The following is a 24,548-nucleotide window of genomic DNA, read 5'->3' as shown; positions in this document are numbered from 1 at the left end:
CCTCCCACCCAAGTGGCCACGCTACACTCCATTACCTCATACGCGTATTGCAGTGTGGGGAAGCCGGGTACCTGTTTGGCATTTGGAGTCAATAGGAAAACATCTGGCAGGACTTTTGGTAGAGTGGCTGTGATGATGGTAGTGATGATGATGGCTGTGAGCGCGGCGGCGGTGTTAAGTAAGGAGGACCCTGTGGCTTGAGTGATTGTAGTGTAAAGAACGAAGTCAGCACAGGCCCCGTGTGGATCATTGCCTTATTAATGGCTCCGTCAGGTGCAATGAGCAATGGCTGCATTGTCATCTCCAGCCCCTGGGCACAGATGAATGGCTGTTTCAGGGCGGGAAGGGCTCCCTCGTACGCTGGGCTGAGCACTAATCCCTCACTCTTCCATTGTTGGATGCACTGTCACCCAGGACCTCAGCAACACCATACATCGCATTCCCACACCTCCGACATACGCCGCCGCGCACGCCACGAGGGCTCGCGCGCAAACACACAAGCCGCAGCGCTGACTGATGGGAAAATATGCGTGGCTGATCGAGCATACCCCATATTACCTGAGCCACCACTCAGGAGTAGCACTTCAGGAATGTTGATGAACTTTTATTTTACACTTCACTAATCCGGCAGAACCGCATTGATCTCCGTCTGGTGTGATTACGCGGGCGAATCTGTCTGAGCCCCTGAATTAAGCGAGGAACGACGTGCGAGCGCAAATGAACCTCCTCTCCTGTGCGGCTCTATTGTTCGGCAGCACAGAAATAATGGAGAAACCGCTCCAAAATAGCTCAGAAGCCTCATCGGGAAGCTGCTGCATTTCACATTCCAAACACCTGAATAATCCCTTCCCTCTGCATGCAGCGAGGCTAGGCATTGCAATCCCTTCAGTGTCGATGTGACGTTCAATTTGAGCCTTATTCTTCATGCAGACCACAGAAATGCTATTCTAGTTGCAGAACCCGGCTCTCTGTCACCACTGCAGATAATGGTGAGTAGATGAACAGAGAGCTGGAGGAGGAGGACCCCTATGCCCACTCACAGCCCTTAGCCCCGCTCTGACATGAGAAATGGTGCCCAGGCCTGACAGCATCTCGGAGACATATTGTAGTTTATTTTGTCGCCCGGGCATGCCATCTGTGCCATTCCAATAGAGGGTGTGTGTTCAGGCGGCTGCAAGGGAGAGGGCGCGAGGCTCTGGGTCCCTCAGTAGCTCTGCAGCCGCGGCAGGTCATTAGTCAAATTGCCTAATGAGAGAGAATACAAATGGCCCCCTACCCTGACAGGAGGAATTTTGGAGGTGTCAGAGCTCCTGACCCGTGCTATGAGAACAGATGATAGCGAGTTGCTATTTTCAGATTCTTTTAATGACTATGGCTCTGTGAAACTCATTCTTTTTCTTTTATCTTTCCCCTACTTTTTTTTAAACCCGCAAGACAGATGAATAAAAAAGGCAAAAAAAAAAAAGATTTGCAAAAGCGTAAGTGTAAATTTTGAATAATTTAAATGTTTACTGGGAAGTCGATTAACGTTCTAAAATGCACAAAACACTGATACTGAAACAGATTACGTGTGAAAACGGTGCTGAATCTATTTTCATTTGTCTCCTCTGGATGTGTGCGGCTTATTTCCTCAGCCTCGCTGCAGTGGGAGTGGAGCATTCTGTTGCAACCTTCCTGACAGCAGCTGGGTTTATGTTAAAACATTCACTTTATTTTATGTGAATGTGTAAAAAAAAAAAAAAAAAAGTAAACAAGTGGGAAAAGGTTTTGCGAGTGCGGACGACGGAGTGAAGGAATCTGTTTGTGGTTACCAACCTCTGGATGAGATGGCTGGATGTTTCTGATTTATGAAGAAACAAAGTGAAGTGGAAACATGAGGAATTGTGCAAAGAAGCTACATTATTTTAAATAAGCTTTACTCTTTGTCCAGTTCACAGAAAGTGTTGAAATTGCACGACAGAGGTATTTTATTATCCACGCTTAATGTGGACATACAGTGAAAAGAATTGAATCTATGTTTATGTAACAACAGACAGAGGCAAAAAAATAAATAAATAAATTTAGGTTAAATGAGTCACTCATGTTTACATCTGTTACAAGCAGTGCTAAAAATCCGATGGCGAGATTCAGCCAAAAGTCAGCCCCAGCTGTGTGCTGGACGGCTCTCATGCCAAATTGCTTGGAAACAACATTTATCCCCCTTTAACTTTATCACTTTTTCCCCCACTTTGCGACCAAAATCTCCAGTATATTTTATTCAGGGTTTATTTGTTTGATGTAGGAGAAAAGCGACACATGGCTTCACGTAAATAAAGTGTGGCACGCTTTTGGAATTTACTTTGAAATCCTTTAAAAAAAAAAAAATCCAAATCCTTTCAAGAATCACCTCATTTAATGTCGCTGAATCCACTAAAGCATAATTTGATCTCAGTGTAACTGCAGATGTTCCGAGACGTTTTGACAGCATCATGAAAACTAACACAGCGGACGGGTCAGGATGCGGCTTGTTGAGAAGTGTAAAATACAGATGGGTTATATCTCTGTTTGAAACACACATATATATCATTTCAAAATAGACACAGCACAGTACATTGCAAACTTATGAAGATACTGCTGCCTTCTGAAACTGACAACCCAGTTGAGCAGAGGATTAATAATGTAGGAGAGTCATGGTAAATCTGAAGGAGCTGCACATCATAAACCTGATTTTTACAAAGGAAACATTAAAACAAAGTCATAAGAAAACAACAAACAGATATGCTACAAAAAAAAACTTCATCCCAATAGTGAAAAAATGATGGCAGCATCATGTTGAGGGACTGCTTTTCTTTAGCAGATACAAGGGACGGTTCCCTTGTATCAGAGTTAGCTGGGAAGTCGGATAGAGCTAAATAAGCGACAGTCCTTGCAACAGTTTTGTTTCTACGGTTCCAGTTTCTGGCAGGACAACAACTTGAAACACGACTTGCAGAGCCGTTCCCAGATTCAGTGAATTGAGAATTGTAAAAAAAAGCATTTTATTGTTATCGCGGTAAAACAACAATGATGATAAAATTGCGATTTTAAAGTCATGAATAAAATTTTATTCATGTCAGCAAAACCTGAAGAGAGCCAGCGCAGTTAAAATTAATAGGTTTGAGGTTTGAATGAGTTTTGGTTTCATAAGAGAGTGAATAAAAATAGATATGTTTGAAAATATGATTGAAGGTAATTATAAGCAGTTTGAAGTATCCTATTTGATGATGGGTGCGATCATTTTTGGATCAGTATTTGAGTCATTTTATTTTTATCATCTGTTTTATTATGGTAAATTCTGCAGAACATGGTAATAAAACTTTAAGTCAGTTGTTCCAACCTCTATAGTAAACCTACTGATAGAGACATACCTAAAGACTTTTAGCTCTATAGTAAAGGTACAGTGAGGCTGAAAAGAAATACAAGCCAGACTTTTCAGGTTTTGTTTGCAAAGAAAAAATTTGAATTGCATGTATTATTTTCCTTCCGCTTAGCACATTGAGGTTTGTGGTTGTAACGTGAAAATTCATAAGGGACATGCATAGCTTTAGAACCTAACAGAACCTATTTCTGTCACTGGAAACACTAACTTCTCAGAAGTGACAGGAGAGCCATGTCTGCTAGCCTGCAACTGGGAGCGTTGCTGAAAAGAAACAGTTGACGATCAGACTTTAATCAGCAGCACGGAGTATTTTAAGACACTGCCATGCCACTGGCGTTGATCCCCAGCTGTGGCTGCTGGTAAATGTGCAGCAGAATGTGTGCATAAATGGCGTCCGCCTCTCTGGACAAGTGTAAAAGCTGGCAGAGGACTGGCAGTAAATTGCATGTGCCGGATGGGACGCAGCAGAAGGCACAATTACACAAATCCCCTCTTAATTAGCGGTTCTGTGGGCAAACTAACCCGTAATGATGGGAGGGATGTGGCGAGCCCCAAGAAATCCTAACAAGAAACACTCAGCGGCTCGGGCGACTGGGTCATATGGTTTCAACTCCCCTGAAGTAGTGACTGACGTGTGATCTGTTTTGATCAGCGGAGCTGCAGGAGACGGCTCCCGTGCAGCCCTGGCTCTTCGCGAATGCGAGCCCTCGCAGAGAGACCTGCCCTCTGGACTGTGGGTAAAGCAGCGGGCCCCGCGTGGTTGTGGGTGGCGTTATTAAGTTCTCCGTGCTCACAGTACCGGGCAATGTAATGTGGCATCTCACATGGTGAGTAATGAACTGCGCCAGAGCGGAAGCAGGAGGGATGACAGCCAAAGAGGCCTCCTTGGCAGCCACTAACCTGGGCATCCACCAATTTATCATCCCCCAGAACCAATTCACCAATGCTGCACTGCCATTTGTCATTAATTATGCTAATAAGGATACCATTACTCTCCTGACGAAAAAGGAGACTGTTTCTGGTGTAATGCGTTTGCCGTTGGATACATATACGTTTGCTTGTTAGCTGTACTGTCAGAATGAGGGGACTTTAAAAAGAGATATCTTCCATTATTCAAATTAAACTGTTATGCTTTGCACTTTAAAAATGCATGCGGCATTACAGAAGGAGCGGAGAGTTCTGCTGCGGCTGTTTTATAATTATGCAGCATTCGGTGCACCACAGCATAAAAATGGCCTCATCTTTGTGAAAACACTGGTGTGTTTGAACTTTTCAAAGCAGACTTTATGGTTCTAAGCAAAGCAGTCTAAGCAGAACTATTTAATATGGCTTCTGGGAGCCCCAGATGCCCTTTTCCAAAACGACTTCATTCCCAGAATCTCATTGTGCTTTCTAAATCACACCACACTTTGTATTAGAAGACCATTAATTACAAACTTAACAAGTCAGCAGAGCCATTAAAAGATCTTTAAGGCATATTTGACCATAAATCTCCTTAAACTATATTTAATGACTGGATTTTTTGTGAAATATTTTTTATCAAGTTCTAATTAGATGTGTGATAACAAACCCTGCTGTACATGGGGGCAAATGAGAGAGCCGTGACAGGCCCATCCATTGAGGCCGTCCACGTCTGGACACCGAAACTAATGGAGCACCGCTTCTATCTCAGGGACGGATAGAAAGCAATGAGGGATGAGACTCCACAGTCCAGTCTGGCCGAATGCAAAGTCATTTAAAGTCCCTTATTTGACTGTAATAAAGGTCCAGAAATGCCTCGGGGCTTCAAGGCTCCAGTCAAAAAATCCATTAGGATTTACACAGGATTGATCCTCAAAAACTTAATGGCGCCATCACGTTGGGATTGATCGCGTTTGGCAGCTGGACCTGGATAGACCGGCCTGACATATGAAATGAATAAAAGTCATTATTTTAAGCTGTATTTCAGTGCAATTGACTCTCATCACATTTTATTGGATTTCTTTTTTTTTCTTTGGTTTTTGAATACGCAACAATAATATCTGAAGTCATTAGAAAAACTGTGGGAAAAGGAAAGCTCGTGGCCAGTGAACTAACTCCATTTCCTGTCCCAGTGAAATTGTGACAAAGTCTCTATGCTGTCATGTGTTAAAGTCTTATTTCTCACAGCGCATCAGCTTTATAACGCCTGCTTATAAACTTTCAAACTGTTTGAAGAGCTCCTATGGACTCTTTCTTTTGCTGCGTTTGAAAACCTTCCCATGTCTGAGTGTAAAAGTGTGATGCTTGCTTGAAATGCACAAATTAACCTCAAAATTATTCACAAGGGTGCAGTTTTTGAGTTTCACCAATGCATTTTGTTCCCACTAGAAGAAATATTAATGCTTTGGAGTGGTCGAGTCAGAATAAATATTTTTGATAGACAATCTGTGGAGAGAGTGAAAGATTAAGGTGACGGCAAGGAGGCATTCTGACGACAAAGACTTGGAGCTCATCATCAGATAAACACAATACCACTGGAAACGTAAAGAAGAAAAAAAAAACAAGTCACCAATTAAAATAAGTGTTGTATGTAATCAACTACTACTCTATTGACTATTTGTAAAGGAATAATATAACAGAACTTAGTTTTCTTTTCTAGTCTGACACCCCGATTGTTGACGCAGACTTGCAATTTCCAAAAGTCATTGCAAATTTGACACAAATCTTAACAGTTTCTGTATTTCCTTTTTTTTCTGACCAATCACTGCAGCTCAGCTGAATTTTGACCAATGCCTATAAGCCCCCTTCTAATTTCACTTCCTGTTTCCCGACTTATCTAGAAAGCTGGAAAGACAAAAGCATGTGTGATGCTAACGGGTAACATTTGCGTGTTTTTTGTTCTTTCCTTTCATTATTTTGAGTCTATTTTGCAGAATTTGCTTAAACTGTGGTTACACTTCATGTTAACTTGTTAAGAAGGTACTTGAAAATGTTATTTGCGCTTTAAATATTAAATATGATAAAATCTGTTTTTGGCAAGATGATTTGAAGCAATTTCAACTTTTTTGGGAGACCCTCTAGAGGCACAAATAAACCCACTGCTTATATGCTGAGCAGTATCTAACCTTAAATCACTGAAGCTAATCTGCTATGTCGTGATGAAAAGAAGCACAAAAAGCAGAATTAAACACACATTTATTAGCTACAGCTTTATTAAAATTAAATTCTGCACTGCTGTATATCATTTCATTTTTTTAGGAGGTTGTTTTAGTACGTGTGCGTGAATGCATTACGTGTAAATACCGTTCTCTCCCTTGCAACACTCTGCCTCTAGTATCCCTTTCGCTGACCAGGAAAATTAAGAAGCAAAACGTGGGTTTTAAGAGCATTCCTTTCATGTCTTGATGCAAGCGTTGGCATCGCTTCAAACATCAAGATCGGTTTCATAGAAATCCCTTTCCATCTAAAGTAAAAAGCGTGGCAGTAAATCTGCCCGAGCCTCCCCCGTAACACTTCCATAAATGATTCATTCAGCTCAGTTTAGCTGATGCAAAACAGAATGTTAGCGAGTCGTGGACAGAGCCGGAGCTGCAAAAAAAAAAAAAAAAAAAAAAAAAAAAAAAAGGGGAGACGGAACAAACTGCTTAGTAATTTCATCATTCTCTCAGGTATAAAACTGGGAGAAAGGAGCGAGAAGAAGAGCGTGGTATACACTGATAATAACTTTTATGTCACCATTCAGGGGTCATGTTTTTTAATCTTTCAGCCTAAAGAATTGTGTTAGTCTAAAATATAACCCGAGCCGCGCAGAAGCAGTTGAGATTCATCATGGTTGGAGATAAGAGCTGCCTGATCTCCTCCCTCTGCACAGTCTCGCCTAGAACTACACGGGGGAGATAAGATGGAACTTTTGTTTGAAACCTGATGAGAAGCCTCTTAATGAAAGTGCTGCGCCAAAAATAATCTTTTTTCTTCATGTTAGTCAATCAAGAAATCGTGTAGTTAGGGGTGGGGTGGGGGGGGAGAAGAGGGAAAAAAAAAACAGAGGAGAAAGAAAGTAATTTTGCATAATCAGTGAGCACCATCTGGAACAATTAACCAAATTCCACAGAACTCAGAGGATCAGTCATATTGGCTTATTAAAGATCCAGAATTATACAAGTAATAAATCCTTGGAAAAACGAAGCGTACCCCTGCCTGTCACGACTATTTTAACTTCAAATACAGTGGAATACTTGATAAGGCTGAAAAGAGGAGATTAATATATGCAAATTATGTGGAGCATTTAAAAGCCCCCCAACAACTGTCTCTGGGTTTTTTTTCCTGTCTCTTATTACAGGGCTTTATGTTTTATTCATACACCAACTCACCTGTCATTTCATAAGCTATAATATTATGAGGGTATTATTAAACAGTATAAAGTGGAGCTTTAATTGGAAAGCTCCATTGCATTTTCCAATTATTTGGAGCAAATTAAAAGCAGATGCACATAGTTTAATAAGAATTCTAATATTGTTTCCTGAAAATCAAAAATCACTGTCATCCTGCCAAGATATTTTGCAAACCAGAGTTAATTTTGAGCCTCCATATTTATTTTTTTTCCTCCTCTGAAAGATGGTCTGTCTAGTGTCTGTTAATTGAAGTTCCTCTAATGGATAGGGAAATAATTGCTCTCCATATTATGTTAGATCAGGGCCAATGTCAGTGTTTATTTTTGATTAACGCTATAGATATGCAAATGTATTACTTTATATTAGATTTAACTTTTCATCAGGTGGACGACTGCCGAATGCTATACGTCGCTGAGCTGGTAATAAAGGCAGCCTGCAATCCAACATGCGCAAAGGAAGTTTAATATGGGAGTTTTCAACTAATGCATTTGCATTTTTTTTTTAACTCAAAGACAGATTTTTTTTTTAATGCACAAACAATCTCTTTCAAAATATCAAGATTTACTGTCAAAGCATGAATAATAGACCTAATTGGCTGAGGGAGTTGGCATGGATCAAAGCAATACCGGTGAAGGAAAGCAAAAAGGTTGAGAGAGGAGGGGCGGGGGAAAAGGGGGAGGCTGAGTGCTGCTATGAACACTTGATAACTTTTCAAATGAGCCTGAACTGTCAAGTGATGGAGGGCTTCAAAATAAATGTGAATTAGTTTTTAATATTCGGGTAATAAATGTCAAAGCTTCTGCACATCACATGTGAACATGATGTGACTGCAGATGACAGATTTCCCAGACACGTTACCTCTCCTCTCAACTCGTCTTTTCTTTCTTTCTTTTTTTTTAACCCTTTCTTTTTGTGTGTGTGTGTGCATGTGTGTGTGTTGGGTTTTTTTTTTTTGTTTTGTTTTGTTGGGAAGTGACGGAGGGTTTAATCAAGAAAGCAGGCAATTCATCAATCCTAAAGAAGGCGCCTGTACAACCCTGACAGAGCGCACATGGTTTTAGACCAACTCAAACCTGGCCAGCTGTCAGCCCACACACACACACACACACACACACACATCTGAGCATATACAGACACTAACACACACGCACACACACCAGCTCTATTGGGCTAACAATTATCACAAACAGGCTGTCGGCTACGACCTCACACTTGGTCTGCAGGCTATCACGTTGTTAATGAAGGGAAGTTGTGTTCTTTCACATTCGCAGTGATGCTGATGAGAGCAGTCTGGAAAAAAATAAAAATAAAATAAAAGCAAGAAGTGTTCTTATTGTGGTGCTTATTGTATTTTATTTAAACTGCTCCTTTCACAAGTGGGAGAAGCGGGAGTGTGTGCACCTGCAGAGGACAGGTTCTCTGCAGATAAACGATAAGTGCTGGCAGCGCACTGTGGAGTATGTGCATGCTCCTTATTGTCACTCACACCCTGTCCCAGTGGATGGATCCCACACCAAATGCCACAAAATGTTCGGGAGTGTGATAATGTACTGTGTGTCAGGGCTTAGCTCGCAAAACTAAATGATGTCATGTAGAAACTCTTTTCTTTCTTTTAGAAAGAAACAGTGCTTTTTCTCTCTTTTCAGGTTAAATTTGGAATAAATCCTCAATAAAAGTTGTATTATGTGAAATATATTTGATTGCGGTAGCTGCTTAAAAACAGACTTGTGTTAATCAGGACGGGTGCAGCATTGCTATTGCAAGCGTGCGCCTCTGCTGGAGCAGCAGGAGGCATCCTCACCACATGGTGTCTCTCTCCGGCTAGATAAAAAAAAATAAAAAAAACCCGCCTGCCACATTCACCCGCCACAGCTCACACACACTTAAAGCCTCCAGTGTCTCAGCCCACTCTGGTTTTGTGGCGCTGATGCTGTCAGAGCAAAGCGCTGTTTTCTACCAAATTTACCTTTTTTTTTTTTTTTGAGTTTTAGTCGTGGGGCATATTGCAGTTGCTAGGACTGGAATTTCTCCCTCGACGACAAAAGAAGCATCCAGTGCACAAGAGGTAAATGTGCAAGTTTGGTATGCAGCGGTTCGTCTTTGATGGCTGTTAATGCTGAGCTCCTCTGGGAAGTCACGTTCACAGAGATAAGCAAAGCTCTGTACGGTGTCCATCTCCAAGAAACTCCAATATGGGGAGGGTTTACTTTAAATGTTTCAAAACAGTTTTTTTTTTGTTTCTTTTTTTAAGATCCTGGAAAATGGTTTTTTAAAAACGTTTTTAAAAAGAGTTGTGCCAAAAAATTCACTTTTGGTAAATTTTCAGCTTAATCAACTCCCACTGGTGACAGGCCAGTTGTGAAGTTTTAAAAATTGATCTTTTTGTACATGTACCAATTGAAGAACAGTGAAGGTTTGCCATTTTCAGCATCAGTGAAAATGTTTGAAACACAATTCAGAGGAAGCAGACATAAAGTCATCTATTTAGAGACAACCGTGCTTTCTATGGCATATCAAAACACGTCTGGGGTTCAATCGGGCAATGAGAGTATTTCAGCAGATTACAGGAAGACTGAAAATTTGAGCTTCCAACCTCTGTCTGTCAGAAAACAGGCTGGATTTGGAAATATTGGGAGGCTTTTGGAAATCCTAGTTAAGGATCTTCATTCTGTAGGAGTCTGCTATTGATTACTGTTGATCACTAATGTAAACTGAAGGATAGTTTAACATGTCAACCCCAATATTATGCCATAGTTTAAAAATAACTTTGCAGACTGGTCTCTCACACACCCAGTGTGACATCACCTCCATTCACAATAAAAATAATGATGTTCTTCTATTATGGCTGTACAAGAGAAATCAGAATCAGCTGAAAATGTTTTCAGCCATACAAACACCGGAGACCAGAAACCTGCTACAAAAATCTGATTTCTGCTTTCCTCAATTTGCCGTTTTCCCCCCCAAAGGTCGCGCCTGAAACATTTTGCACAATTAATTTATTTGAAAACATAGAATACATCAAACATCAAAATGTACCTGCATCAGTCTGTCATCTTTTACCTGACATAGTGTAGATGCCACTGTTCTCCTGCTGATACTGTGGCCTGCTGATTGCGATCCTGCTGGAAGGGGAAAAAAACAAATAAAGTGAATAAAAATATACCAAAAAACAGCTTATAATGTCAAAAAAGATGGAAAGAAACAGTGCTTGTCAAGAGATGTATTTCAAGAGATGTATCTCGGACATTTTTAAAGAAATGTACTCAAAAATCTAATTCCCCTTTGAACACAAGTGGCTTCTGAACCGTCTAAAAGCGATAAAAAAGAGCATTGAATTAAAAGTGAATTCAGAGTGGAGAAACATGGTAGAAGTTCAACAGTGCCTTGGCTGCCCAGGGGCTTGAACAGACCTTTGGAGCGGGATCTTGTTAATTCTGAGGAACTGAGAGATTCCATTATTCAAAGAGAAGACAAGTTTTTTTTCTTCTTTTGCTCTTCTTTTTCGTGGCCTTGTATTACAGAAAATAGCAGAGAATGCACTTTGTGGGTAGTTGAAGTTAACAAACCATATAAGATTGAAATCCTCATCAATCAAGCTATCATGAATTACACCCTGTGACTCACCCCCACGGATCGATAAATCCGCAGCAAGAACAGAGGGAAAAAAAAAAAATCACAGCTTTGAGAGAGAGCTGCTTAACATGACATGCTTTGGAGGTTAAACTATTTCCAGGATGTGTTCGCAGAACTCATGAAATTATAATGCGGAGAAGTTGGGAATTGCATTTAAAGCCGCATCGAACAGATTTGCAAGTTGCTGTTAAAGAAGGAAGGGTGGCATGTAAAACTAAAACATTCACTAAATTTAAGCCGACGGCCAGATCTGCATATTCTGCGGGCGCCACACCTTGAGTTGTGACTTTCTGAGCTTTATCTCTCCGGACGAGATAAATAAACGCAATAATTTCCATCAACAGCAATAAAACAAGAATTGTGACAGGCCGTGGTATTTATGAGATGAAGCCTGCAACTCAGATTTATTTGCAGTGAAAGGGTCGACTTTTCTGCACCTCATTTACATCAGCATTTGGCCATGTTAAATCCGGGCCAATGGTGAATTTTTAAAAGGTTGGCATCAATCTTGTGGGGAACAACTGCCACATTCAGCGCAGACTTCTTTTACCTCGCAAAGGTTGATCCCATTGCTGGGGAACGGAAAAAAAAGGTACACATCTTTCAAAGCACAAAGACATCATATGAGCAGATATACTAGAGCCAGATGGTTGAAATGTCTTTTAGAGATTGTGCTGCACGTTGTTATTGTCGTACAAATACTCAGAATAAACAAAGCAGCAACGAAAATGGCTTTAAGACTTATGTTAGAAATGGAAACACACAAGAGTGAGCTCATGAAATGCTTTCTTTCACGGATAAAACAATTTGTAAGATTTTTTGTAAGATTAAAATTTACCCAAGTAAATATGATGCGCAACCACCCCAGCATTTTGCTTGGGTAAATTTTAAATTAATATTTCTGAGGAGAAATTATGCAAGTTTTATGAATAAAACTTGTATATGGACATTTATGTTAAATGTCCATTTAACATAAATGTCAATTTATGTTAAATGGACATTTTTAATATACAGTGGTCCTATTGTATATTAAAAATAGAAGAGGACCAAGTCACCTCCAAATAACTAATATCGGTTAACACTTGAGATCCCCTATGAAAATGTTGAAGCACCAATAATATTTTATCGTGGTTTAATCAGAACCAAGAAAAACAAATGGTGTGCCTGGAATGGTTGATGTACAACATTGCATTGTGCCAAGGTATTTCAACTTTCCAAGTTAAATTTTCTTTTGAATATTTTAGATGTGATTTAGGAAAATTAGACAGATTTTCCACTAATAATTTGGGGTCATGTTCCACAGAAATATCCCTAAATAGCTGAATCTGTGAATAGGAGGGGGTCCACTGTACTTATTCTAAATCATTATTAAGACTACTTCACTCATCTGGTCTGTCAGCTCTAACAGCTTGGTATTTACACTCTTTCCTTAGCAACCAGAGCAAAGGATTAAGGAGGTTAGCTTGCTAACAAGTTTGACTTTAATGTTTTAACCATCATTTAGTAGCTAAGAAATCATTCTTAGCTGTGTGTGTATTGGTGAATGACTGAAAGTAGCACAAAGCGCTTTGAGAATCTCTGGACTTTATAAAGCACTATACAAATACAGGCCATTTACAATTTATTATTTAAAACCTATTCAACCAATTTAGCATGTAAAGCATTGCTTATCGGCATCAAGTGCCCGAGACTTCAAGAGTAACTGAACTCCAAATAAACTTTTTCGAAGAAAAGCTGTAGACATTCAGCCAATAAATTGTGGAATTTTCTTGTAAACGTTTTTAATTCAGTAACATCACCTAGAACTGTCTTATTATTGTCCTTTTTGTGTTAAAGTGTGGCTATTGTTAGTTATGACAAAAGTTATGACAATGTTTAATTTCTATTTGGCATACCGTATTTTCCAGATTATAGAGCACATCCCACTATAAGCAGCACCCAAAGGWWAAAAAAAAAAAAAAAAAAAAAAAAAAAACTGGAAATGTACATACATAAGCCACACCGGGCTATAAGCTGCTGGAATCTCTGCCGCTCTCGGTGTTGCAGCAGAAAATAAATCTATTAAGGACGCAGCGCTGCGTCTCCAACCCCGAACCATGGATATCGATCTGTACTGCCTGATCGATAGCCTTCAGCTTAAAAGCTGCATCATTTGAACTTCTACGTGTGGTTTCCATGATGAGCGGGTATGAATTTGAAAACATTTATCCGTCGTGCCTGCTGCTAGCATGTGAATCAGCACTTTCTTCTTTGATTTCCAATTTTGACTTCCAATGATTCACTTCCTGCTAAAGAGCCCCCTGGTGGTTGAAGAAAAAGCCACAGAAAAGCCGCACTGGGCTACAAGTCGCATGGTTCAAAACGTGGGAAAAAAGTAGCCGCTTTTAGTCCGAAAAATATGGTAAATAAAGTATTTGTGAATAAAATTGAATTGAATATTAAAACCAAATATAAACACAGCAGCCTTACTGTTTGCTGGGAACAATGAATGACAAGCTTAACATCAGATAAATTCTAATCAAAATAGTTTTAGGTTTAAGCCGATATGCTTCATCAGATGTTAAATAATACCAATATTTAACTAATATAATATTTAAAAGACTCTATAGTTCTGTTTTAGAGTGTAATGGCAGCCTCCTGGGTTGGTTTCCCATCTGTCTACAACATCCCCCCCCCTCAAAAAAAAAAACAGACAAAAAAAAACAAGTCTCAATCCAAATTGCTGATTTCTAAATACAATTTTAGGTGCATTGGAGAAGGTAGCATATGGCAAATCAATTAGACAACTAATTCTTAAAACAAAAACATGGCAAGAGCATTTGCTAATCAACAGCAGTGTTTGGGCCCACATTATGTCGGCCACTGGAGTTTTGAAAACAATTAATCCTCATTCCAGGCAAGGAGAGCCATATTGACACATACTCCTAATTTGAATATTCAATTACAGCCGAGTTCCTCATCAAATTATGACAAAACTGGGAACAAGGCCTGAAATATTCACGCAATTACAGCGTGGATCAAAAGTGTTGTGTTCCCATGAAATCTGCCCAGGTTAAAATCAAATTAGCGCAGCAAAAGCAAAACTGCAACACAAAGGATCACTTTGAAGACACAAACTCTAATTTATACAGATTTGCCTCGAATCGAATTCATCTTTGTTTAGCGCAGGATAAAGAAAGGACTTTTATTTTTATAAAGATAAAACAAGGAGGCAAAGAGAAAGTGTGAGGGGAGACCGTGGGGACCGGCAGGCGGCAGGCAGCAGTCAGACGGGAGGTAAGAATGGGAGTAATTTCCCCGAGTGTGAGGAGCCAGAGCTGCATTACAGAGAGCTGGAGGCTCTTGTTTTGACACACATCTAGCCTCTCCTGTGACAACATCTCCACACCTTCCCCAGAGTGCTGGCACTGTTGCTTTGTGGGAGCTGCTTTCTCACCCATCATTATCCTCCTTTAAGCTCAGTGTCAGCTGCCGAAGACGGGATCCCTCTGAATTTCGGAGCCCCCCCCCGTGCGATCTCACCTGATCATTCAATCATTTCTGGCATCGCCGCACATCCCTTTGCTTGATCTCTGCTTCTTCTCGCAACTTTCTTGAGCACAAAGTAATGAGCGAGATTGAGCTGGAAAGGATTGTTCCTCGGCACTTCAGACAGAAGATCTGTCTTGTGACAGTCACTCACAGTGTCTCTCTCTCTCTCTCTTTCTCTTGCTCTCTTTCTCTTCCGCTGGCAAGTCTTGGTTAACCAGCATGCAATGAAAGCTGATACAATACTCCAGCAGTGCTCCGCCAACGTGTGGAGCGTGACAGGTAGAAGACTGCAATTCTAAAAGTATTGATATGAATGCCAATTCTGACACTGATGACACTCTATATACTTCACCTGAAAAAGCCAGCTACGCAAAGAGAGAAGGAGAGAGAGAGAGAGAGGGGGAGAAAAAATGAAAAAAAAAATGGCCTTGACATTTTTATCACCGTACAGTTTGATTTAAAAAGTGGCCGTGTGTACAATAGCCTATTATTCTAAGAGAAATGTCAAAAACCTTGATTCTGAGTGAAGTGAAAGAAATTGCAATATTAGGACAAGGCTAATTTATGCCAGCAGTCAGTGTAGAGGTCAGATATCAGCCTCAGCAATGACAGTTTTATCAGGAGAACAAATGGCAGCGCTGGTCAGGAGGAGGAAGGAGGGAAGATACTTTACAGGATACATTAAAACGCTGACCGGATGGCGCGACGTCTTTACATTATAGAGTCGGGGAGTGGCTGATACGGCCTGTCTTGACAGAGAACAAGCCAAAGTGGTTGACATCTAGCTGTGGCCATGAATCAAAACAAAACGCCGTCACTGCTTATAATGCCGTGTACCAACTTGATAAAGAGACTTTTAACACAAGGTCTAAACACAGCTTCACAGGCCTCCGCCTTCTAGCCGGGTTCACATCAGCGGTAAGGTGTGTGGTGGCGGCTTGTGTGAAATGTCACTATTTTAGTCTTTGGTTCCTATGTTAACAGGTCAGAGTGTGGACACGAGGTGCATCACTGCAACTGAGTAATGTGCTGGGAATGAGAAAAAAAACAAAAACAAAAGACACACATTTCATAACTTTTGGTGATCATATTTTTTAGTGACACATTATAATGAAACTCTAGAATACATCATAATATTTCTTCTAATTTCACCATCTGCATGCTGATAAACAAGCTTTGTTTTCTAGTGAAAGGGCTACAGCATAAGCTTAGACTGCAACTGTTTTTGTATCTTGGCCGAATAAATGTAGTTTTTATGTGGTTAAAAGAAAAATCACTATTTGATTGCAACTGGTCAACCGTCCTTGGAGCAGCAGCATAACAAAAAGGCTAAAGATGCAAAGCAGAATATAATGCTTTGACTACAATAGGTTTAAACCTGTGTCGCCTATGCCTTGAAACAAAACAAATGGCAGCTTAACATGGAAACATTTCAGATTAATCATAAAAAATAGTAATTAACTATATCCCTCTATTTTATGTAATGAGTTGGATGATTCCAATGCTGCTGAATGAAATTTTAAATCACTAAAAAGCAGTGGTGGGAAGTAACGAAGTACAAGTACTTTGTTACTGTACTTAAGTACAATTTTCGTGTATCTGTACTTTACTTAAGTAGATYYAATAATGGGTACTTTCTACTTTTACTCCACTACATTTTACTGTAAGTATCTGTACTTTCTACTTCACTACATTTCTACAAAAGTGTTGCGTTACTCGTTACATCCAAGTCGCATTGTGCTTTTTTTCGTTAAAATGTGAAGTTCAGGGACTTAAGGTGGCGCCGTAAAATCCGAGCAATAATGTGACTTAGTGTCTGTTGTCACCCATCGCCTCCCCCTTTACTCGCACGCGGAGCTCCAGACATGCGCAGTGGTTTCCTCTGAGCAGATGGAGATGTCTGTCTAATCGTCAGTAATGTAATAGCGCTGCATAAATTGATATGACTACATGTAAAATCAGCAGCGCTTTGCTTTCACAGACGGTGGGGACTTCGTCCAACTTTTAGCGTCACTTGGAAGGAAAGCTTAAAGAAAGGTAAGGTCTGTGGATGTGTTGCTAGCAAAACTAGCTGTACTGAGACAGATGTTGCATCTGCGATGAAAAAAGTTGTCACTCTTGCGCTGAATTACTGTGTGGAGGTGTTGATTGAGGTGTCGTAAATATGGGACAATGCTGTGACCAAAGTCTGAATTGATACGACATTCAGGAACGATCCGATTCTTCTGGACGGATCTTTACTGATTACATTTATTTCAGCTCTAAATGGTTTTTTTATGGGAATATGGATCTTTCAGATCAATTTGAGAAGCAATTTTGATAGGTAAAACTTCGTTTTTTTGTGTCACGTAGCGTGGGGTGCTGGTCTTGACTTGGTCTTGGGTTGGTGGTCTTGACTACATCTCTGCTACTTGGTGTCCTCCCCCACCCACTTTCTTTCCATCCCCTATTTGCTGGATTTCTTTAAAAATAAATGCCAGTAGTGGTAAAAAAAGTGAAGTTCATGTTTGTTAGGACAGGAGAAAAGATGTTTCCACCCCTGAAATTATGATGCATAGAATCACATATCTAAATCTAAACTATGTTACAGAGAGTAAACACAATAAAAACATGATTTATCTGTGGCATTGTTCATTAAAATGGCACATTTCTAATGTATTAAAATTAAATATGATTGGTTCACTTAATGATATTGCATTAGGGATTAGGTAATCCATTCAGCAAGTATTTTTACTTTCAATACTTAAGTATTTTTAAAAGCCAGTACTTTTTTACTTTTTCTTAAGTACAAATGTTAATGTGGTAGTTTTACTTTTACTTAAGTACATTTTTGTCTGTGTATTTGTACTTTTACTTAAGTACATTTTTTGAGTACTTTCGCCACCACAAAAAGACGCGACAGTTCTTCCTCACAGATTGTGGGACATATTTCCCCTTTCAGTTTTTAGGCGTCTCCAAAATAAATCACGATGGCAAGCCGAAAATTAACATTATTGACGATTAAAATTTTGATCATCTGGTTACCGTTCTTCTTCCCCAGCAATAGAGAAACAGTTCCAATGAAACACATCTGCCTTGATGAAACAACCTTGGGCATCCCATAATGATGCAACACGATGCAGCTACTCCGCATTGCTGAGGGTTGTGGGGGGAGCAAGATTTGTGCTTTATGTTTGTACACAACACTAACAGGCTCCTTATGCCTGAGGCAATGGGAGATTTGAAGAGGGGGATCAGCGCGCCTTCAAAATTATAAGGGTCATTAAAAATTTACACATTATTGACTGTATTCAAAACATCTTTTCCAGTGACTGTAAAGAGCACTTAAATTTAAGAGCTGCTGCCCTGCTAAGGCCATAAAGTCGCTGCAGAAAGCCTGAAGAAGGCTCGGAGTGGAGACTTTTCCTCCAGTGAGTATGTATAAAGGCACAGCTGAGTTGAGGGAATGGTGAGAGATGAGGAACTGCTTATAAACCGCTGTGTCAAGATATCTAATCTGTGACTTTAAAGGAGCATAACTATTTATGGTTGTGTGTATGGCTGTCGGAAGTGTATGTAACTACACAGAAATAAATAGTCAAAAAGAGTGCCACGGTTTGAGTCGCCCACAGTCCCGTCCTTATGTGTCAGTGTTTTACGGATGGAAAAACTTTCAAAAGAAGGCTCCCTGTCTGTGAAATGAATTTTAATGTTAATACAAAAACGGCAGCCTGTGATCTCAGCAGGCATCAGGAGGTGGAGGGAGGGATGGGAGTGAGTCGCTTCGAGGTGCAATTTATTCCAACCTCTGAGCCTCACCAACTTGAAAGTGGGCTTCAAAAGAGCTTAGGATTACCAGGAAGAAGTCGTGAAGGGGGCGCGTTGGCCTGAGCTCCGACACATGAAAGATTATTGATCAGCCGACTCCCAAATTACGGCGGATTCGCCGAAAAAGCTTCGGTTTTCCGCTTTAAAACGGTCCGTTTATTGTTCTTATTCCACAGCAGCGACCAAACGCGAGCAGCAGCTCTGTTTTGAGTTCGCCTCCCGGTTTCCGGCGTGGTGCTGCTTTGTAAGCGGCTTCAGCGCAGGATGGCGGCACACTTTGCTTCCAGCTTGGCAAACACCTCGGCCGGCCCGTGCCAAAGCTCCTCTCTCACCAAAACGGCACACCGCGGCGGAAAAGAGTCTATAAATTGTTTATTTACAATTTGCTGTGGAAATCCCCTGCTCTTGACTGGAATACATAATTCAGCTGTTTGATCTGAACACAGTACAAAGGTTCACTCTGTTCACTCCGAGGCCCGAGGCAGAGGAAGCCACAAGCTTGCGCGCTCCACATGGCGGAGATTTCAGGAGCTCTCCTCCCTTTCCTCTGCAGCTGTCACTAACTCTCTGGGCCACGTCTTCCTCCTCTGTGTCTGCACCGTGTCGGAGGAGCGGCCTTTCCTCTGCCTCGTGGGACGCCCCCCACCCACATAAATAGCAGGAGTTTAGCCCTCGTTGAACTCCTGTTGTTGTTTCAGGGGATCCTGTCTAGTTAGAAATGTCTCTCCGGTTCACCCTCGCTCACTGCCTTGTTGTCCAGACACGACCCTCAGAGGCGGATTGCCCAGTAGTGATCAATTGCTTGTGTCTTCATTGCCATACGCATGGTAGAGAGAGGTGGAACAAAGGCTCACGAGTACAGAGAGTGTAGAAAAAACAAAGAAGGAGAAGCACAGGAGGAGAGTTGAGCAACAAGTTAGAAAACACGGCATGATGGTACCTTATTGTGCTGTACAGGGCGTCAGTTTTTGGAGCGCTCCTGGTTTGCTGAGATGACAGACTCCGAGGAACGTCTCCCATGCGATACCATATTCCCATATTGTTTATCTCTCTGTGAAAAACATCAATATGAGAAGAAGAAGCTTGTGTAAAGTTAGTAAGCTTAATAATAGAACCCTTAGAATAAAGAAAAAAAAAAAACTTAGGATATATAAAGCCAAGAAAATTTAGTGACTGATTTCATTCATTTCCAGTGACTATCAGCTCACCCCACACAGGTGTAGTTAACAAGCTGGTACTTGGATTTGGCGGTGATCTGGATGTCACATACAGCTGTCTCGGCAGCCTCACGAGTGCTCATTTTCACACACAGCCTCCTCTTCCTCATGGCAGCTTCCTCTGATGAGTAAAGTCATGTACATGTGAGCGTGTCAGGAAGGAACTAGTGCATATTCACTTCTGTGTCCTCAGAGCTTGGATATATATATAAAAAAGAAAAATTCCAAGAGACCAAGAGACACCTTCAGCGATGGAGAGATAATAAATATATATCTCTCCATCATTGCAAAAGTATTCAAACCTTTCAACTTTTACACATTTTTTCAGATTCTAACTAATAAACTTTAATGTAATTTAATGGGATTTTATATAACTGACCAGCACAAAGTGCCTTTGTGTAATTGTGTGGATTTTTGATCTTTAAAGCTTTTAGAAGACGTCTGAAAAGTGAACTGTGCTTTTGTTTCAAACCCCCTCTGAGTCAATACCTCCGAAAATCAACTTTTTCTACAAAATTTACAACTGCAAGTCTTTCAGGGTATGTCTCCAAAGCATTGTTCATCTAGACAATAAAATTATCGCCTATCTTGGGTGTTAAGTGTCTGGCGATCGTCAGTTTTAAAGCTACGGATTCTTGATTGTGTTGAAGCCTGGGCCTTTCTAATACATGAATATGTTTTTGCTCTAAAGCACTCTATTATGCTGTCACATTGTGAGGATGGTGTGTTCGAGATTACATGGTCACAAAGTTTTATTTTACTCTCTTTTGCTACATGCTATGTTCCCTACAAGGTGTCTTTTGGTTTTCTTTTAGCAACATCTTTCCTCTTTCCAGTCTCCCAAAAGGCCAAATTTGTAGAGTGTAGCAATGTTTGTCCCTTCAATTGATGAGTTGTGAGTTGCCAAGGGACTGAATGCTTCTTTGATTAATTCTCTCCTTACCTGGTCTGTCACCAGATAGTCAACAATGGTTTTGTACATTTAAAGTTGTACCATACTTATCCATCCATTTTTATTAAAGCTGTTTTGATCCATTCATTGATTAACATTTGAAGTTCTATGTGATGTTCAAAGCTTGGGATATTGTTTTATAACAGAATGCTGTGAGTCTACTAATGTTTTCTAAAAATAAAAGTATTTATTGCTTAAGGTCTTCATGGGGCAGCTGGATTTTACACACAGCTGAACTCTATTAACTTCTGGTTCTCAGTTATGCACAACTTAAACCCCAACGACACATGTAGAGGTTTGTGGTTGTAGCAAGTAGTGAAATATATTTTTTTAAATTAATACCTTTGCAAGACTCTGCATATTTATAAAAGTCCTAGTTATGCATAACCCAAGAAAAGGAAATTGTCTTATCTATGTTTCTGGCTGACTTACTGTGCTCTGAGGGAATTGACTGGACACTGGAAAGGCACAAAATATGCGTGCATTATTATAATTTTTATCATTTCTCCAGGTAAAATGACGGACGCAAGTGAATTCTCCATCAGGTTTAATGCACGACAGGGATTTAAACTCGATATTCTGGATAGGGATTCATACATAATGCCACATGTATACATTAAACATGGATTCGCGCAAAGTAATAAAACATTAAATTACAACACAGCCAAAGAAAACATAATCTCTTTTCCTCATTCTGGCAAAAAAAGGAAAAAAAAAAGGCATTACCATGCTTTTCTATATTGCATTTGTGCCTTGCTCATTTATTTCCTCAGCAACACAAGGAAGTGCTGTGTAAATGCAATGATAATAAAAATAATAAACAAGCTGTCCTCACTCCCCACACCAAAATATTATTACATTTTCAAGGCATGGATGAGGTGGGAGAGGGTAGAAGGGGGGGGGGGGATACGTAGCACTCAAAACCCACTAAAGCATTGGGGAATGCATTTCATTAATATTAGATAACCCCCCCATCTACTGGTCCTCTCCCCAAATAAATACATAAATAAATAAGCCCCTCATAAAGAAAAGCCCGGCTCCAGCTGAGATAAACAATGACTCATGATTCTCCTCTCTTGTACCTCCGGGGCAAAATGTTTATTTTATTCCCACAGTCTGCCATAAATTAAGCTAACCTGCACCCATAAAACATTTACTATCTCAAGCAAAGTTGCCCCTGAGGACCCCCCGCAAAAGCTGGTCGGAGAGAGTGGAAGAAAAAAAAAAAAAAACAGGAGAAGGAGGATGCCTGTGGTTAGTATTGACTGCTTACTGTTTATTTACTTTTGTCTAATGTTTCTTGCACAAGTGTGAAGGACTCTGGCAACGGGTCCTTGATGTCAATCAGCTTCATATCCACAACAACTTCAGGCTCCTAAAACCGAAGAAAGGGCGATAAAGAAAACGGAAAAAAACGTGCAGTTATGCAAATTAATTTTCAAAATAAGACATAGATTAAGCAGTGAGAAGAAAAGGTAAATAAATTAATAATATACTAAAAGCTCCTAGAATCCCTAAAGAGAACGGTTTGCAACATGCCTAATAATTGCGCCGTAGAAACGTATTCTTGGTCTGAGAGGAGCATCTATGAACTTCCAATCATTTTCAACCATTCAAGGATAGAAGTTGTGCAATGATGGGAGACAGAGCGGGCTCTCTGATCAACAGAATTGAACTAGTTAAAAATAATCAGGGGGGCTGCGTAGTTGACATTTTCAAGCATGACTCTTCCCTGCCTCCCATTACATTTTCATTTTTTGCCATAATAAATTGCAATAATACACAGCGGCAGCAAGGAGTGGGGCGAGCCAGGCGTGACTTGATGCGTCCAAAATGCCTGGATTACACTCTCGCAGCTCCTCGACTGTCATTACCATTAGAGGCATTTTTTATTCATAGTTTTTACACTGACGTAAGGAGGAATATGGATGAATGTTATTATAATGCATGAAGCTTCTTTTTTTTATTGTTTTCTCCCCTTTTTTTCCAGGAGATTTTTTTTTCCCCATCACAACCTGACAAAAGAAGGCTATCTACCTTCAACCTAGAGTATGATAAATCACAAACTATTTACCTCCCCCTCCAAATAATGCAGGGGCTAATTTTACAGAATCTGTTTTTGTCATAGACAATTACAGTGGGAGTTCCAATGACTGGCAGACAAAATAGCCTTTGTTGATGGTTCTGTCATGTTTTATTTGCGTCAAAGCCTTTAAAACAATGTGGACGGACATTTTAAGATAATACGCAGGAACTAGGGAAAGGCCATTTGCATGCTATATACTAAACTGGGGGCCAAATTGAGCTCAGCCTGCCAAGTTGCCTGGCTTTTTAGAGGACATACAGAAAAAATATGACTTGATTAAGTCCTAAAATTGAGCTGATGCAAAGTAATAACAAAAAAAATTCAGGTTTTGTTTACAATGCTGTCTGCATTATCCACCTGCAAGCCAGGGAAACTTAATTAATAGACAGCCAATAGCATGAGCTGGGGTTGGACAGGCTGGTGGCTCTGGCGCTGTAAGCAGGTGTATTTATGGCCACAGAGCAGCTGACAGCCAAGCAGAAACACATCAACTCTTGACTGCAGGCAAGCGAAGGGTCCAAAAATGACCCAACCGCATTATGTGGAAATGTAATGTAAAGATCATTTTAGACACAGAGGAGTCATGGCTGCTCAAATTGGGAATTCTATATATGGCCTTAACTACACTGAAATTGCTTTTTGCAGTACAGTCCTGCCCCTTTACCCCCCTCCAAAAGAAAGAATATTCACATTTATAAGTTATAGAGTTGTGTTCAAAACAATAGCAGTCTAACTTGATTGAAGTTATATGTCTATATGGCAGCTAACTTGTTGGTGTAGAGGAGTAACAGAAAACCAACAGACCATACAGGCCATGACATGTGTGCTGCTGATTCAGTGTTGCAGAATTGTTAATTGAAAGCAACATGTTCAGAGTAATAGCAGCGTGGAGCTCGACCAGTGATGTTATCAGCATGACAGTAGTGTTTGAATATATTGGTTAAAATTCAATTCCTCTAAGTGAAATGGGTGGTCCCAGATTTTTTTTATCAGAAGAAAAGAAAAGTTTAGGCTGCTCATTAAATTAAATTTAATGTATTTTTTTAAATGTCAAATGATTTAAAATGGAAGCCTCTATTTCAAAACACAGAAGAACAACAAAAATGGTAATGACTCAAGTGATTGTTTGTTTTTTCAGCTTTTCAATGGAATTATTGTTTCCAAAACAGAGAGACATCTAAAGTTACAAGTAATATTTTCATTTCTAATTTTGTTGTCGTTGTGTTTAAAACTACTCCTTTTTTTTTACACACAATTTTCCACAAATAAACATTCCACAAAAGAAACTGTGTTAATTCTCTTTTTGTGTTTTCTTCATTTTAAACAGAAATAAAATGGTGGTTCTTCAAAAAAAAAAAAGAGACAACAAATCTCATCTAGTAGCTATTTATGAAAAAAAAAGTAGCAGTTGTCTTTTACCAAAAGGTCAAGTAATGGTTGCAGCTGTATGTTTTATTCAGCAGGATTTTGGGTTGCCAAGGCAGCAGACCCTTCATCTGGGGCAAGTAAAGGAAGTCAGAGATCTGTAACAAGTAAGGGGCTCCTTTGAAACTCCTGAAGACACACAGTACAA

At 40.1% G+C, this 24,548-nt stretch overlaps 1 protein-coding gene across 3 annotated transcripts in view; it reads right to left on the bottom strand.

Moving 5' to 3' along the window:
* mvb12bb (multivesicular body subunit 12Bb) overlaps positions 1–24,548 on the bottom strand; it is a 47,705-nt gene that overhangs the window by 10,046 nt on the left and 13,111 nt on the right. For 2 of the 3 annotated variants that reach the window (XM_017306482.1, XM_017306481.1), the window contains exons 4-7: positions 22,174–22,264; positions 19,929–20,058; positions 19,661–19,771; positions 10,810–10,868 (exon numbers count right to left, since the gene is read on the bottom strand). In XM_017306482.1, the coding sequence (XP_017161971.1) occupies positions 10,810–10,868; positions 19,661–19,771; positions 19,929–20,058; positions 22,174–22,264 (391 nt within the window). Of the gene's footprint in view, positions 1–10,809; positions 10,872–19,660; positions 19,772–19,928; positions 20,059–22,173; positions 22,265–24,548 lie in introns of all 3 variants that reach the window. The other variant, XM_008419219.2, reaches the window with a different exon arrangement.

The sequence above is a fragment of the Poecilia reticulata genome, linkage group LG9, assembly GCF_000633615.1.
Source record: "Poecilia reticulata strain Guanapo linkage group LG9, Guppy_female_1.0+MT, whole genome shotgun sequence".
NCBI lineage: Eukaryota > Metazoa > Chordata > Actinopteri > Cyprinodontiformes > Poeciliidae > Poecilia > Poecilia reticulata.
This window is presented reverse-complemented; position numbering and strand designations above follow the sequence as displayed.